The 17228-nt window shown below is 41.6% G+C and overlaps 1 protein-coding gene across 1 annotated transcript; it reads right to left on the bottom strand.

Moving 5' to 3' along the window:
• Positions 1-8129: 8129 nt before the first annotated feature.
• On the bottom strand, positions 8130-11970 carry mex3b (mex-3 RNA binding family member B). The gene is made up of 2 exons (XM_056745776.1): positions 11465-11970; positions 8130-10735 (listed from the first exon to the last, which is right to left on the bottom strand). The coding sequence occupies exons 1-2, from the start codon at positions 11691-11693 to the stop codon at positions 9372-9374; spliced, it is 1593 nt and encodes a 530-aa protein (XP_056601754.1). The 5' UTR covers positions 11694-11970; the 3' UTR covers positions 8130-9371.
• Positions 11971-17228: the final 5258 nt, after the last annotated feature.

Raw genomic sequence — 17228 nt, 5'->3', positions numbered from 1 at the left:
TTTTTAGTCAGCAATAATCGGCTAAAATTTAAATTTATACAAGACCGAGTCTGTCATTCATAAATTAAATTACAACCATTTGGTTGTGCATTTTCATGGGTATTTGTGTGCGGTTAAATGGTAATATGTTAAAAAAGATCTCGAACCGTCAAATGGTTTGTTCCAAAATGTGGGTCTTACAGAAGCAAATGCACGATTTCCCTTTAAAAATAAACAAATATTTTTGTCATTTACTACAATTTTAGTAAACTTTGATCAAATAACTGCTTTGAGTTGAGTTCATTTATTATGGTTTTGATGTTGGGTCATGCACTTACACCTCAACATTGAACACACAAACCTCAACCATGGTAACAATCAATAAACCATCATTCATTAAAAAAACTCTAAACACAACAGATAACTAACAGTAACCACAAGATCAAAGCATAAATTAATCCAGAAGTTCTTTGAACTTTTTCATGGACTTTTCCTCAACCACCAAAACAAACGAGTTGAACTTTTTTGAGTTGGGTCTTTAACAGTGAGAGGAGAGAAGATCACACAAAATATTAAGGCGAATCAACAACTGAGAACTTAAAAATTACATGGAACACCGGTTGGAGGGAATGTTTTGAAAGAAGGATTCGGTCCGGAATCGAGAAGATTTTCATTTAAAAAAAAACGATGAATGGTGCATTGAGAAAGTAAGGTCAATTTAGATTTTAATGTTGGCTTTAAAAGTGAATTTTTTTCTCATTCCAGCTCAAACCCGAAGACTGAAAGTGAAAATGACCTCAGTTCGGTAAGCGCAACACATTGAGACAGAAGCATTTTAAAGCTCAGCTACAGCATGGATAGGCTTTAACACAGTCACTATTATTTCTAATATATTGCAACGCATCCAGCGCAAAAACAGTCCAGAACAATTCTTGAAATGCTCTACCAAAATAGTGTACAAAGCAGATAAAATGCCACGTAATTGGCAAAGATGAAAAGCTTCGAATGAGTTGGAGTAGCCCGAAGCGAAATGTAGCAAAACAAAAGATTTTTTCTCCCCCGTTTAATTTCCAGGTCCTCTGGAGAAACGAGGCAGTAATTACTAATCTAGAGAGTTATGACGCCTACCTAATTGCACTTTTTGCATAAAAATCCCTCAGCAAGAGTAACAAAAGCCTTCGGCTTCAAAAACACGCCCAGCAGCTAGACTTATATTTCATTAGCTTCTTTTGTCTCGTTCCTGCATATCATTCCTAGTTATTAACGGCCTTCTTCTCCGCACAGCTGACGTGCGTACAGCATTACATAAGAGCTCAAATAAACCAACCTTAGCGCTGCGAGCTACATGTGCTTGGATCTAATCATATTTCCTGGGAAGCACTTTGCCGTGGAGTGCAAAAGCTTATCTGCTCAGAGATGACTTCAACTGATTATTGGATAAGAGCAAGTCTTCTTCTACTGACCTACGATGCCCTCTGTCACACAATTGCATCCGGCTAATTCAAGGAAATGGAGGAGTTTCATATGACCTAATGGAGGGTTCATCTGTTTTCAAGTTGGCCCTGGCACTTTCCCTGATGCAGGAGCATGGCGGAATTGATCTTTGAAGGAAGCTTCATAACGTCCGAAACCTTGCGTGACGTTTAATTCCATGGAATGAAACGTAGCTCTGAAGTTATTCTATGTGGAGTCACCTTCCTTTAGTTAATCTTCGGTGCTGAAAACCTGCGTGGGGGGAAAGCTTTTGTCTTAAAGCTCCCGGCTCCGCTAACCTGGAGGAAAAGCGTAAGAGCAGAGCAAACACAATTTATTTAGAGTGCGTTGGACCGTGCTGACAAAGAAATTAGCAAAACCGCACTCATTTTCCCCTAGATTTAGAGCAATCTTACTCTCTCAGAGGGGTAGGATGTCTGTTCTAAATCTGACTATCAGGGTTTATTAAGGATTCAGTCAGGGACGATTTCAACGTTGCTGCCATAATAAGACTTCTTAAAAGTCAAATTGCAGGACTGGAACCCAGTGCGCTGCACTGCAGCAAGTCTATGCGTCATACAATTACATAACGCACAGAAAATTGATTTTAATAGCTTAGCGTTAGCATGTTGCTAGGTTAGCATGTTGCTAAGAAATGCACACAGATTTATTGGATAACATGATCAGCATTCATTTAAATAATTAGAATCATTTTTATAGACATTTTTGTTATTGAATTGAAATTCATTGATTTTTACTGAGGTCATTGCAATGCATTATGGGATTGCTCTTTCTTTGCCATAGGGATTAAATGCAATGCTGCATTAGATGTTGGCCACAATAAGGAACGTTAAAAGACAGCAGCTTTCATGCCACTTCTGCCTTTGATGTACTAACATGCTACCTACGTAGAGAGCTATCAAGCGTTTAGATCACAGCCCATGCGTCTTTGTGTTCATTTTCCACTTTTTGCGGATGATTTTTTTGTGACAAGCCGAATCTACCAGCCCGCTCGCTTCTACGAATGCTTTCTTACATTCTTATCAAACGTGAAAAACCCCCAGTCGTAAAACAATGAGAAACAAACCATCAGTTCTGTCATTTGGAAGTGTGCGGTGCACCTCGGCGTCCATAAAGACAGGCCTCAGACATTAAATTACAGGATTCAAGCTGCACACCCAAATACTGCTTTTCATGTATAAAGCATACGAATCAAAACAGCAAATGACAAATTTCTTCGCATTGGCCAGGGAACAAGCTGAAACTTATGATGCTCTACAAACCCTCAGGCCAAGCAAAGGGCGGGCATCGCCTTACCAACGGGTAACAGGTCATTAAAAATAAAGTGGATAAAAGAAAGAGATCTCGTGAACCCTACCTGCATTAGTGAAAAAGTGACTCAAATTCAATCAGCTGTAAAAATATTCAATAAAAAGCTTTATGATCATTTGGCATATTTGATTCAGTCTGTTTCTGCATAAGTCAAGATAACAACCACACCATGTGAAAAAAAAGAAAAGCTATCTTTTCCATGTTATAGAGTTTTTGCACACCGGCCACGATGCCGATATGCGACGAAATATAATTGATTCTACATTAGTATTTTTTTTGCATGTTGCGTCACGTCTGGTGGGGACACTATGTAAGAGAGATTGAAAAGAATAGCTCACCAAAAATAAAAAAATAAAGTACTTTTTTTATTTGCCTTTTATTATAAATGTTATATTAAAATATATACAATTAATATCCAAACCCTGAAAGCATTTTATTAGTTTTAATTAATCCCTGACTAAATCTTATTGACACGCCGCTATTTTTGAATTCCTTTTATCCAAAGCGACTTACAAGTAGGGTATGGTGACCATACGTCCTCTTTTTCCCGGACATGTCCTCTTTTTACGACAAAAAAAATGCGTCCGGACGGGATTTCAAAATTTCCTAAAATATCCGGGATTTTTTTTTAAAGATTCGTGTTTTGCGTTCTACAGTCGTCATTCAATGTATGCGTTTTATCATTTTTGCAAGCAAGACCTTCTTGCTCGCCACTATTGGTCGGTAATGTCGTACATCTCAATCCCTCAGCACCACGGCAACAACCAATAGCAAGAGAAGCAGCTTGCTTGTCAGTGGGTGGCACATGGCACCTGAATAGCGTTAACGATGCCCAAACATAAATGTAAATTCACAGATCAATTACGAAGAAAATTCTCGTGTTTTCGTCTCACACGGGACCCGTTTGCATGGGTGACCTGCAAAGCTGGTACGTACGTGTCAGTGTCAAATAAAGGTGCTAGCGACCTAGAAGCCCACATAAGCTCCGCAAAACACAAAAGTGCAGCTAAAGGTGAGAGCTAGTCAGGTAAATTAACTGACTATTTTGTGAGACCAGGTAAAACAGATGAAGCTGTTAATGCTGCGTTTTTGCATTCCACACCACCAAGCATACCAATAGCTATAGATCAATGGACTGCACTTGTTAAAAAAGGTTTTCCCTGATTCCGAGACAGCGCGGAAATTTTCAAGCACTTGTACAAAGACTTAAGCAATTCCATATTCTATTGCTGAAGGCCAAAAGTTGAATGGAAAGCATGTATTACTTTATGTATTAAAGTTCAATAACAGTTTCATGCTTGTTAACGCATTTGTCAAGTATTTACACCCATCCCGATCCTTCCACCCGCTGTGGGTGTCCATCTGCCTCCTGCCCCCACTGACTGTCCTCTTTTTCGAAAGTTGATATATGGTCACCCTAAATTAGGGTGCAGTGGGCCGCTATCAGTGCAGAGCAAACAGGGGTAAGGTGCCTTGCTCAAGGGCACTTCAGTCATTTGCTGGTGGCACTAAGAATTGAACCAGCAACCTTCTGGCTACGAGTCGAACTCTTTAACCACTAGACCACAACTGATTCGCTTCAGGTGACATTTATTTACCCAGTGGAATTGTTTGGATCACTTGAATAACGAATTCATGTGATTTTGAGGGTGAAATGGTATCTGGGAAGAGACACCATGGTGAACAAATTATGAGAGAATTTTCATTTTAGGGTAAACAATTACAATACCAATACTTTACGATACCAATATACAGTAGGCTATGTATAATAACATATCATTCAAATGAAGTGTGTAGATTATAATTAAAATTCACAAGCTGTTCTAAATGGATATTTTTTTATTCTTGAGAAGAAATGTCCTTTCTTATATGTATATATTAACACACACCATCAGCTACATTAAATAGAACCGTGCCTGCTCTCCAACCCATAGAGCATATATTTTAACCAATAAAAGACTTGACTTGACTAACCTGAAGGAAATCAATGCTAAACGCATCACGACAAACGCTCAGTGATGTGAGTGAGGGGCATCTGGACCTTTCGTAAGGTCGCAGTCACGCTACACCACCATTATACACTCGATCTGAGAACTTAAACATAAATCAATTATTAAAAAATCACTCGCTCTGTTTTTGCAATAAACAAACACGAAAGCCAACATTGTTATTTTTTTTGCGTTCATAAAACCACACTGATAAATGTTTACTACCCACTTTTGGAGTTTTTCGGAAGGCTCTTTTTAACATTTAATGAAACCAAAGTAGGCCACATTTGTAATTGACATCCTCGTCTCTTTGTTCCACAACGTGGATGTTTTTACTCAGTCCATCGCAATACATTATGGGATTCAACACCTCCCATTACTAATCTTAATACAGTATAAAATATCAAATATGTCCATAAACACACACTCAACATACACAAACATGGGGAAATCTAAAACCAACTGAACTGGTGTACACTTTTCACTTTTAAAACTTGTCCTGTTTTTATTGGTCATGTACCAGATGCTCACCACATCAGCAGTCATCCTGCATGGTCCCCAAAGGCTAATTGGTTCCATTTCTTTCAGCGTAAACCTCGTGGAGTCGTGACCAATAGCTCTTTTGATTTCAAAAGCTTTCTGGGGACTCCGAGAGGTAATTTAGGGACAATTAAGTTGTTAAAGTTGACAGTGGTAGGATGTATAGGCTCATCAACACGGTATGTTGATGAAGGAGGCCTGTTAGCAGGAACGGCTGCGTCAGGTGGTCTCGCGAGATGCCGCATTTTGACAGAAATACTGGATGCTAGTTAGCAAGCGGCGGCGCACTGTCAGGTGCTAGGAGTCAAATCAAATGAGAGCCAAGCCACTCCAGCACACAATGACCACCACTGTGTCTCATGAATTAAAGATGACTGCATAAAGAGCCAAGCCCCAATGAAGACAAAGAAGATCAATCCCTTCCTCTTAAACCGGCAAGGTTGAATAATAAACAAAACTGATTTTCTTTTTGATCACGGATGGCAGATGCGAGGCAGAGCAGTGAAACGGCGGTCTGTACATGCTCCCTACTCAAACGGCTCAAGTTGGAGATTTAAAAATAGATAATGACCTCCTTCCTACAAAACCGTCAGCGTCCCATCCAGCGCAGGCTGCTGGGAGACACGGCCACATGTATTCTCTGTCTCCGTTTCCTTCTTATATCCAGCGGTTTGATTAGCTAGGGGAGCAGAGGGATGGGAATACGATGCCACCGAGAGATTTCTTTTGGACTGGTATTCTGGATTTTTCCTGGATTCTGACACTTTCACAAAATAACATCCATCCTGTGCCAGAACTTGTGAAAAACTAGGGTAAATTATGGTTGGTGGATACAGTTTTTTAAGAATTTAGCTTTAAACCATACGAATTTCACTTTTTTTTACATGCGGTCACATAGGAACACACAAAAAATGTGTGTTTTAAAAACAATCGTTTTTGTACACGTTGAATATATGTGGCTTCTCTGTAAGGCAATCTCACAAACTTTTTAAATTTAGAGTGTAAAGTTTATTTATTGGATAAAAATTGTTTTATACCTTTTAAAGTGTTTTATGGTCTTTGTAGCCCATTATATCATTCAAATGTGCGATTTAATTTAAATCAAATTTTAATAAAAGCTTCACTCCCACTTTTTATAGGCTACATGATGTTATACAGATGGCATAATTTAAACACCATCTTTCAAGGCTTTGAAAAGAAGAAATATAAAATACATATAAATATTTATAAATATATATTTTAAATAAATAAATTATAGAAGGTTTTAAAGAAATATTCTCGTCTCTTTATTAAGGAGCTTTTTGAGAGCCCATCCTAAGATGCTTTTCAAAACATTATTTAAGTTGTTTACATATGCTACATCTACGTCTTTTTCTTGTTGTTGTTAAATGTAAATTATAACATAATAAATGATGTTGGCACAACTATATTTTTGTTTACAAAATTAATTTCATTCGACTAGGTATACATTTCTGTCAAACTTCTGAACAATAATGTAGATTTCCATCATCATGGAGGAAATGTAAACACTACATTGATGTGACATGACCCCTATACATAAGACACAAACATATATTCAACCTAGGAAAAATATTAAAATTTTGTTAAAGAGTACATATTACGTGATCATGTAAATTACATTTCATGCGGTGTGTAATGTTGCCATGTGTGAATGTAAGCATTCTTCCAAGTTGTAAAGCCGAAAGTGAATGAGAAAGTTATTTGCTTGGAAAAAAGCGAGTCGACTCTGAATCACGCAAACGAGTCGTCCCTAGTCCGATTCGCGAGCCTATGTTTTGCTAAAACTGCCCACGAAAACTTCACCCAAACATTTTAGCTGGTGAGCCTCATTCACGGTAGACCAATCACAGCAGACTAGACAATCTCTGAGCAATCAGATCAGAGTAGGTTGGCGGAAAAGGAGGGGATTAGACGGATGATTCAGAGAACGAATCAATTAAGAAGTAAGGTTAGAAAAACTGCATTGTATAACAAAATAATAGTGTTTTTACACCTTTTATGTACGTAAACTTGTTGTTGGACACTCCATAAACCAAAACAGGACCTTAAAAATCAAGGAATATTTACTCTTTAAGAAATCAAACTGTGAATATAACCCAGGGCGTGTTCTGAATTGAACTTGCTCTTTTCTTCTAACAGTGGAATTGTTTCCTAATAGTATGGTTTATGAGGGCCAGTTTGTGAAGCCAGAATTTTTCCAATTTTAAACCGATCATTAAACTTTCCAAGTCAGTAAAAAAACATGACTTAGAAAAACATGACACTGCAAATCCTTTCTGAAGAAATATAGAATAAACCCTGTATTGAGAAAACACAAACAATGGATTGGATTGGACTTTTAAATCGCTGTGATTTTAGCGTAACCTTTGACCTTGACATGTTGAGATAGAATCAATTTTAGCAACAAGCAAAAGTAAATCCCTCTATCAGACAGTATTTTACATTACGTAAGACCCCAGAAGTTTATGTTTTCGTCATTACTGCACTTTTGTGAAATCCTGGAGGGGGCGGCGCAGTTATTTGAGGTAAGCTTTTTGTTTTTAATGCCGTAATAAAACAACTGATATGATCTGAACGCTGATAATCTGATGTGAACCAGACATAACATTTCCCCAGGCTGATGCAGTGGAGACACGGCAAATGACGCAAACATTTTCTCTCTCTTTAAAAAGAAACCTGGCATACCAAAGAAGAAAACGAGAGCAGGTAAATACAGAATTTGCTAATAACCCAAGCCACACCAATAGTTCATGTACCATTTTATTGGACTTATATAGAAATACTTAAAAAAAAAACATGAAGTAGCACCATTACTTAAGTTTTACTTTATCATGTAGAACTTTAAATGTCAGAAAAATAAAACTCTTGATACATTTCAAATCTTGTTTCAGCAAATATAATATTAGTATTTGACCATGAGGTTAAAGGCCTTTTATCATAAAATAAAATATACTTTGATTTTAAACTTTGCTCAATAAAGTACATATACGCTCAAGTAACTTCACCTACATATACATAAACAAGTGGTAAACAAATGTATTAAAATAGAAATCCTAAACGTATAGTGGCGCAACAGAACTCTGTGGTACCCACTGGAATCTAATTCATACAAATTTTTAGAAAGCTTAAACGGTTCCTTTTTGTCCCAACGTACTAAGATTTATACATTTCGACATTTCGTAATAATATAGAATAAAATATGCTTTATATTACTGAATAGAAAATATGCTGGGTGAAACGGATTCGAAAGACGGTGGGTTTTCGTTCATTTTTTTGCTGAACCTAGAAGTCCTCCATCCCAACAGAATACTGTTCAAATGCAAATACACGGTTGGTGGTCTGAGTTGCCTGCCATCCACGTTTCAATCGTCGATATTAAAACAATACAGTGTTCGTTGCCGTAAGGCCATACTAAAAAATAAAAAGATATTTGAACCCAGCTACAAAAAAGTTCACTGAACTTAAATTAAAATATCTGTAAACATCTTTGCAATACGAAATATAATCTTTCAAGTCAAAAAAGAATAAAATACTTCAATCTGTATTAATGAGTCATGAATATTTAAAACTTGTGTGGAATTTCTCGTCGGTTTATCTATACATATACGTGTAGGATATGTTTTCGTTCTCTCCTTCCCATACGTTTGATCGTAAGCTGTGGTCTTTGTTCCTGACAGAAGAGATTTGAGAACCTCAGGGTCTGCTACCACTACATTCCATCAAAAGGCTTGTTTTTACTACCAGTCGACCGGGGTACCCCGGGCGACACCGCTGTCCTTAACTTCATGTGTACGTTTTCCTAAAACTATTGAATACTAGGCTTGAATATTTAAAACATGCATTAGATGTTCAAAATATTTGTCCCGAGCTACAGTACATAGCCCGGTATGGGCTCTCCCTTTTTGGATACCGCAGCTCTAGATACATAAGTATATACACGTACAATAACACACTTTATAAGAGTTTCATAAAGCCATGAGAGGACTTGCTTGCTCCGTCACTATCGTAATCGAGGAGGGGGGGGGGGGCGTGTCCATTTTAAGAAAATATACGTATAGCCTGAGTAACTGCAGCATGGCAGATGGGGCATTTGGGCTCGTTCCTCTCGCAGATGCGGTTGGCACACTCCATGCAGAACAGGTTGTGGCCGCAGGGCACCAGGGCTGCGATCACCTCGCTTTCGAAACACACTGAGCAGTCCCGGCTGCCTTTGCGGCTCGTCCCGGAGGAGGAGGAAGAGGATGACGAAGAGGATGAGGAGATGGAGGAGTCAGAGGGCACACCCCGGTGGTGGGATCCCGAGAGGGCCGCGATGCCGTTGGACAGCCCGGTCGGGGAGTAGCCAGGGAAGCTGAGGGTGCCCCCGCCCGGATCGCTGCGCACCCGGCGCGCCAGCGGATGCTCAGAGACGCTGTTGGCTTGGTGCAGTGGTGGAGACAACCTGGTGCCGTTGGCCCTCCGCTGACTGGCCATCAGCCCGTTGGCATTGGTGGAAGCATTGGCAGAGAAAATGGCAGACGTGGTGGCGGAGCCACGCTCGTACTGTGACCACATCAGGCCCGGCGGCGTGGGGGAGGTGTCGAATCCCGGCGAGGACTCGAAGGGCAGATCAGCGCAATCGGGCGAGATGGCCTCACTGCCATAGACGAACCCGTTGCCGTTAGCGTTAATATTATTATTGTTGTTGTTGCCATTGCTGGAGGCAGTGTAGCTGAGGGTGGGGCTTGGGGGGCTGTAATCGGCCAGCCGGGGGCTGCTGTTGTTGCCAAAGTAGGAGTCGGTAGAGGCACTCCCCAGAGAACTTGAGCTGTCGTTGCGGTAGTTGGAGAAAGGCTTGCGACCCGAGGTGGGTGTAGCGCTGGAGTTGGGCTTGCTCCACAGACTGACGTTCCCGTGCAGGTCGAAACCCACATCCGTGCCGTTGGCGTGGAAGTCGTTCTCGTCCGTGAATTCGATCAGGCCGCCCGTGCGCATGGCGATGTGTGCTTCGATCTCCTCCCTGGCCCGGTCCACGTTCTCTGGCATGCCCGTCACTTCAAACACAGGCTCTTTGTCCCGGCTGGGCGTGACGATGTAGGTGTGTGTCTGCTGCTGGATGCGCTTGATGGTGGCCCCCTTGGGTCCCACCACCAGCCCCACCACCCGATATGGAACCCGCACCTGAATGGTGGTCTGCCCGGGCAGATTGGGCGGACCGGGTACGGTGGCGGTCCCATTCAGACTGCTGTTTTTGTTCCGCGACGCTCTAATCATGGAGAAGTGCTCAGCTGCAGAGATGATCTCCCTTCTAGCCATGGCTACGTCCTCCCGCCTGCCTGTTACAACAAAGACCGGCTCCTCTCCCCGCACCGGAGTTTTGATATAAGTATTGGTCTTTGCTCGCAGGGCTTTAATTTTGCAACCTATAATAACAAGAAATAAAAAACAAAATAAAAATAAGACAGATGGATGGATAATCAACTTTGGGTACGAAACAAAATATGCTGCATGCGTTTGTCAAGCACAGTGTGCATAACATGGGGGGGAAATAATTCACTTTTTTTCTGGTGGCATAAATTCAAACCACATACTTCGCTATTTGACATACAGGGTCAAAAATAGCACGGGGGAAAACGCGTGCAAATTTCTGGATTTTCCGTAGCTTTGCGAAATAAGAGTTGGACCCAACAAAACGCACAAATCATGCAGTCATACTTGACTTGACTTAGACCAGTACGCGTCAGATACTAACTAAAACAAATCGATATAGAAGATAATAATGCTGACTGTTTCCTGGTTAAGTATATCCCCGACACGCAGAGCGCAGGGAGTGTAAACAAAGCCCGTGGAGACAAAGAAATACGCATTGCCTAAGGAAACGGCCCAGCATAATGGACAAAATGGGATGTTGTGTATGTAACGTGATGATGTATTGAAGTGCGATGTTTTACGCGAATGCTGTAACTACCTGCCTTTGTTTTGTCGGACGCAAGGAGGGTAGTACAGCTGAAAATAGGCTATAAACTACATTACGCGCGCCACATGCATCACGTAACGTTACATGACAACATTATAACAGTGACATCGTGCATGCTTATACAACCGCGTGCGTACACAAACCGATTCGGTATTTTGGTTTAAAGCGATGTTACCTTGCCTCCCTACGATCTCCGCAACGTGCTCGGAGCTGGGAACGGGGACGCATTCGGTCATGTTGACGCTCTTTTTCCTTGGCTCGTTGTCGTACAAGAAATTTTCATCGTTATCCAGTCCGAGTGACGAGAGCTGGTCCAGCGCGATCTGCAGGGCTCTCTGGTCGTCCAGGGCGTCCCCCTGGCCGCCGCTGTTGCGCTCCATGTCCGCGAACACCGAGCTGGGCATCTTGGGATGGTCTCCAAACAAAGAGGGGAAAACTTACGGAGAGAGGGTGGGATCTCGAGCCGGTTTCGAAGCCCCACCGCAGCGCTTTTCCTCTCCCCAGGTCAAACGATGAGCATGAAGAAGAAATCAATGCAATCCCGGAGTGCGTAACGCGCGTTACTCCCGAAGTTATTGAAATGCCGGCGGTGGCGATATTCCCGTTCGAGCGCGCACCCTCACTTGCTGCTCGTGCACTCGCTCGACTCTTTTCTGTCTGACTGACTCTCTGCAGCCAGACGCGCCGCTACCGAGGAATATGTGTGCATGACGTCAACCCGGACGGCCTGGGCGGGGCGTGAGCGGTGCGGCTCTTCGTTTTGATTTGCATACGACGCGTGGATTGGACGGATTCTGGATGGAAGGGGAGGTGATTGAGTTCATGCGCGGCCCGCCCTTTTCTTTTTGTGGTCTCTTTAAAGAGTGGCAACACGTTTTTTATGTGAATTGAAGTTATTGTTTCTTTTTGCGTTCTGTTTTATGATGCTTAAAACGACAAAATGGGTGAGGTGTGCATTAATATTGATTATTCTCAGTCTATTATTTGTCACCATTGTCCTCATTAGTAAAACTGGTTATTTTTGCACAAAATAAGTATCAATATAACAGTAAATCAAAAATGTTATGATAAAGGTTTGGCACATTTAAGGATTTGGTAAATTGCATATGAAGTCCATTTTGGCATCAGGTTTGCACATTTAGGTTGTCTCTGACATTCAATTCCTAAATAACAATAATAACCAGGTTGCTTCTGTTTTGCCATTGTGGATTTAAAGCATCAAAGCAAAAATTTTAGATATTTCAAAATTTGGTGCACATAATATATATTATAATATATATAACATATGAATCATTTTAGTGTATTCATTTTTTAACTGAATTGCATCACATACACCAACAATATAACAACCACATTAACCTACGGTTGGTGAAATCAATTTTGAATATCCCATATCAGTCAAGCACGAACACATAGTCAGCTAAACAAACTATAACTATAATGATTTAATATTATTATTATTAACAGTTTTGGTGTTGAGTGACCTCAACATGTGTTGTTCAACATGCCAGGACATGTCTGCTCTCAGTTACTGCACATGAACTGCAAGATTTGTGTCATTTTATGCATGTTATGCAAAGACACAAATGACATCAGCTTCCACTGTGCTCCTCTCTCACAGAGCATCATTCAAACATGCAGAAAGGAACGATGTTCACAATGTGTTAAAACATTTAATTTCCTTGAGATGGCAGCATGTTTACACCTAGATTGGTAATATTTGGTCAATATAAATGCATATGGATAAATATGGATTTAACTTATGACATATGATACAGTCACCATACAGTGTGTTGTCCTGTTCAATGCCACAACAAAGGTGAGCTTCACCCTCGTCGATTTTCATTCGCCAAACCAACAGTCTTTCTTCACAATTATTTGTTTTTGAACACCATAGGTTGCTAATCAATATTATCGCCGTTAATGGCCAGCTAGCTACTAACAACGCTCTCAAGCACTCTGCCGTCCACCCGTAGACTATGTTAAAGAGCATGATGGAAGTGCTTTTTGGTGATCTCCCAATGGATCCCCTACACATCTACTGGCAAATGGGCCTTTTGTGGCTCGGACGGCGAGGCGGGGGCGGGGAAATCTGCTTCTTTTAACACAAAGAAAATTTCAAACCAATTCAGGAGCATTGAAACGAGAAGCACTTTCTTTGTCACCCCACTCCTGAGGAACAATAAGTATGCTAATATTAACTGCCCCCAAACCTGAGAATGTGAGCGGGGGTCTTTTTTTGTTCATATTCACCTCTTTTTTAATACCCCCCACCCACCATAAGTAGTAAGCTCACAATCAAAAGGTGGATTTAGAAACATCTGGAAGGGGGAACATGCAGAAGGTGCAAATATAGCTTATTTATGCGCTTATGCAAGTCATTTTGTATAAATCTTTCTCTTTGGTTTATTGCAATATAAAATGCTGACAGAAACACACAAGTCAAGTCAAGATTATTTATAAAGCACTTTTTATAACAACAAGTGTTTATCAAAGTGCTGTATTACAGTATAAGAAAATCAAAAAGACTATAAACTTGTTTGACTGTCATTTAATACTCAAATGCATTGCACAGTGGACTCAATGGGATATCTCTTGGAGAACAAAGAGTGTAGTAGGTACTGGCTCCATTTCTACACACGCCAGAGGTCCAGCGTCACAGCCCCAGAGCGTGTGCTAAAACCACCATTTCACTTTCTGTCAAGATCTATGAATGTGAAGGATGCGATCTCTGCTGTCCAGATGGATTGACAGACGGAAGATCTCCATCACGACATGACTTTGACAAGCAGATCGTTTTCCTGTTAGACGCTCCTTTAGACAGTTTGCACGTTTGTTACAATCAGAGAAATAAAACAACTTATTAAACACGTTTTTCTTTGTGTGTGAAAAATTATGACTGTCCCCTTACCAAACAACAGGAAAACAAATGACAAGATTTCCCAAGACGTCAGGGGTTTGATGTCAAGTATGAGAGATGTGTTATTTCTGAGGTAAAACACAGCCACACTTGTGTTCACATGAAAGAAAATCTTGCTTTCCTTCCTCGTTGGAAGGTTTCTGGAGATTCAGCATTAGGTAGTGTTAAAAAAGTGACACCTCAGTAATACTTAAGTTGTTTCTCCTAAAAAGCAATGAGATGAATGGAGACCCAATTGCTTCTCAGATTTTGCCTCTGAGAAGAAACAGCATCCTCTTCTCATATTTTTACACATATTTTACCTTCATAAGCAATTTTGCTAATTTCTTTTAAGGGGAAGCGGATTGTGTGTTTTGCTCAGTGCATTTAAGGTTACAATAATTGTCGAAGCGCAAAGTGGGACCTAGTGCCTTCCTGCACATCCACCTTTGGCGTCTGTAAGAGGTGGCTTGAACGACAGTGATGTTTGCTGTTTTGCATTACAGAGTCAAGCAGCTGCTTAACCGCGATTACCTGGCTGCTCTTTAATGAGAGGAAGAGGGGCTTAGCTTGGCATGACCCAGACCTGTCTGAGTGCAGCACGCCCTCGAGTTAGCTAATAAGCTAGCTGCCGGTCCCTGTCGTCTTCTGAACGTAAAAAAAATAGAGAGAGGAGGCGGGGTGGTGGCACGGGCAGGAATTAGAGTAGTACCAGAGGTCACAGGAAACGTTCGAGAGGACCGACTCTGAGATCACCATTTACTTCTATGAGCTCTTTGTGTGCATGTGTTTTGCATTGCGCTCGGGTCCCAAATTTGTGTATTTTGCGATTTATAGAACGCTACATAACCACACCCCTCCCTCTCGCCCTGCGTTGTGAGTACGGGTGCGTAACTGAGTACGTTTTTTACGGCTTCACGTCGCTGCAGCTTATGACTGCAGTAAAACCCCTCATCTGTGCTTCTGTTATGACTGGATACCATGAACCAAACAGCATCCATTTGTGAAAATAATTTGATTCCGAAAGCAACGGTTTGTTCAAATGCGCATCGATGAGGTATGAATGGTTGGGAAAGGTAAAGTAGGGCAGTGCTGCAGTGGTGCAGTGTGTGTGTATGTGTGTGTGTGTGTGTGTTTGTATTGGCCCATCCCTTCGCAGACTGACACACTGAACTCGAGTGCCACTGATTCGCCTCCTCCCATTGGCTGCCTGCCAGACGGCTGGAGAAGAAGTATGCAGCAGAGCCGAGCGCAGCGGCAGGACAGCTGGGGCTGCTCCCCCACAATGCACCACTCCCCCCCTTCCCGCCCGGGCCCTCCTAATCCACGCTGCCTCCGTGCTCTGCCCCTCCCTCCATCAGAACACTTCGGATGCTGTATAAGCTTCTCTGAATAACCACGTCTGACTATTCTCTGCTTGTCAAACGGCGAGAACAGGGGAAGCCCGTGGCTGTCGCTTAAATAATAAACAATAGGTGCGAAAAAGCACAGGCTCGGTCGATATTTACGAGCCTGGAACAGTGGTTACCTTTGTCATGCAGTGTCGGTTTTGAACGTGTTACGTAAATAAGTTCAGCGAAGGAAATGGTTGTAGATGGAAATGAGAGGCGGTCCAGCGGCCGTGCCCGGCTGCATGATGGTCAATGGGTAAGATGCCAGCCGTGCCAACTTCTGGTGCCCGGGATAAGATGGGTTCGGATTGGTTACAAAAGGATCCAACTCAACCACAAACAACAGGGGAGACGAGGGGTGTCCAGAGCCAGATATGAGGACGACTGTTGCAAGGCTTTGTCAGTTTTATAAGTAAAGGCCCGCTACGTCAGGCCTGAGTATCACATTAAATGAAGCAGCAAGATGGAAGTGATGGAAGAATCCTCATCAATGAGGCTGTTGGGGACAAATGGCACACGGATATTTCTTTTTACAAACACACAGTTAGGTAAAAAAAAACTTGGTTACACCACCTTAAAAGTAATTGTTCACCTGAAAAAGAAAATTCTGCCATTATTTACTCACCCTCATGTCAATCCAAATCTGCTGAACACAGAAAAAGATATTTTGGAGAACGTTCGTAACCGAACAACTTTGGACTCCATTGACTTCCATTCTATGAACAAAAACCACTGAGACATTTCTCAAAATATCTACATTTGTGTTTCACAGAGTCATATATGGGTTTAGAACTACATCCTGGCGAATGAATGATGACGATGATGAGCTTTCGTTTCTGGGTGAAATCCTTCTAACAGCAACACTTAGACCTTCAAACCCTAATTATTTATTTCTTATAGTTCAAAATAATGAATTTCCGCACTCCTGAAGTGCGGAAAAACCCTTCAGCGTTTCAGAAAAACTAATGTCAGTCAGTGGGGCAAAGTTCATGGCTCTCTCTACCGCAGCTTTGTTTGGGAGTGTAAACTTTCCGTTAAAGGGGTCATTTGTCTCGGCAGAAAACGAATATTATTGTTTGCTTTAGATGTAAAACTATGTGTATACACGATTTAAGGTTAAAACACGCGGTGTATGTTTGTATCTCCTCTTTTCTCCGCCTCTCTGAAACGCGCAGATATTTTACAAAGCTCATCGACCCGAAAAGCGAGGTGTGCTATGATTGGCCAGGTCACTAGTGCGTAGTGATTGGTCGAATACTGCACGGAAATGTAACGTCTCTTACCACATTCGGAACATCAGGCTGCGCCGGCGACGATGTGGTACGATACATGCGATACGATTTGGGCGGTCTTAGTCAAATTGTGTTACGTAACTGACGTAGATTCGCCGGGGATGAGGGGGTTCAGGCAGTTCTGGGTGAGCATTCGCTTATAGATAAAATACATCTTTGGTTCCGACACGTGTCTAATGCATGCATGGGCAGCTTATAACACACAAGAGACAAAGATAAACACGTACTTCCGGCGAATGACTCCTTTAACGCACAATAAACAAATATATTGTGAGCTGACCGGCGAGGTGACTTTCTCAGATGTTTCAGGTAAATAATAACACGTTGTATACGTGCTTTTACACAGGAATGGGTCAA

The sequence above is a fragment of the Triplophysa dalaica genome, chromosome 1 (assembly GCF_015846415.1).
Source record: "Triplophysa dalaica isolate WHDGS20190420 chromosome 1, ASM1584641v1, whole genome shotgun sequence".
NCBI classification, from domain to species: Eukaryota; Metazoa; Chordata; class Actinopteri; order Cypriniformes; family Nemacheilidae; genus Triplophysa; species Triplophysa dalaica.
Note: the sequence above shows the minus strand (reverse complement) of the source record. Positions and strands in the feature narration are given on the sequence as shown.

Coding starts and splice junctions, on each gene's coding strand:
- mex3b (XM_056745776.1), bottom strand. CDS start 11,693: ATGCCCAGCTCGGTGTTCGCGGACATGGAGCGCAACAGCGGCGGCCAG. Junction 10,736..11,464: donor GGAGATCGTAGGGAGGCAAG/GTAACATCGCTT, acceptor TTGTTATTATAG/GTTGCAAAATTAAAGCCCTG.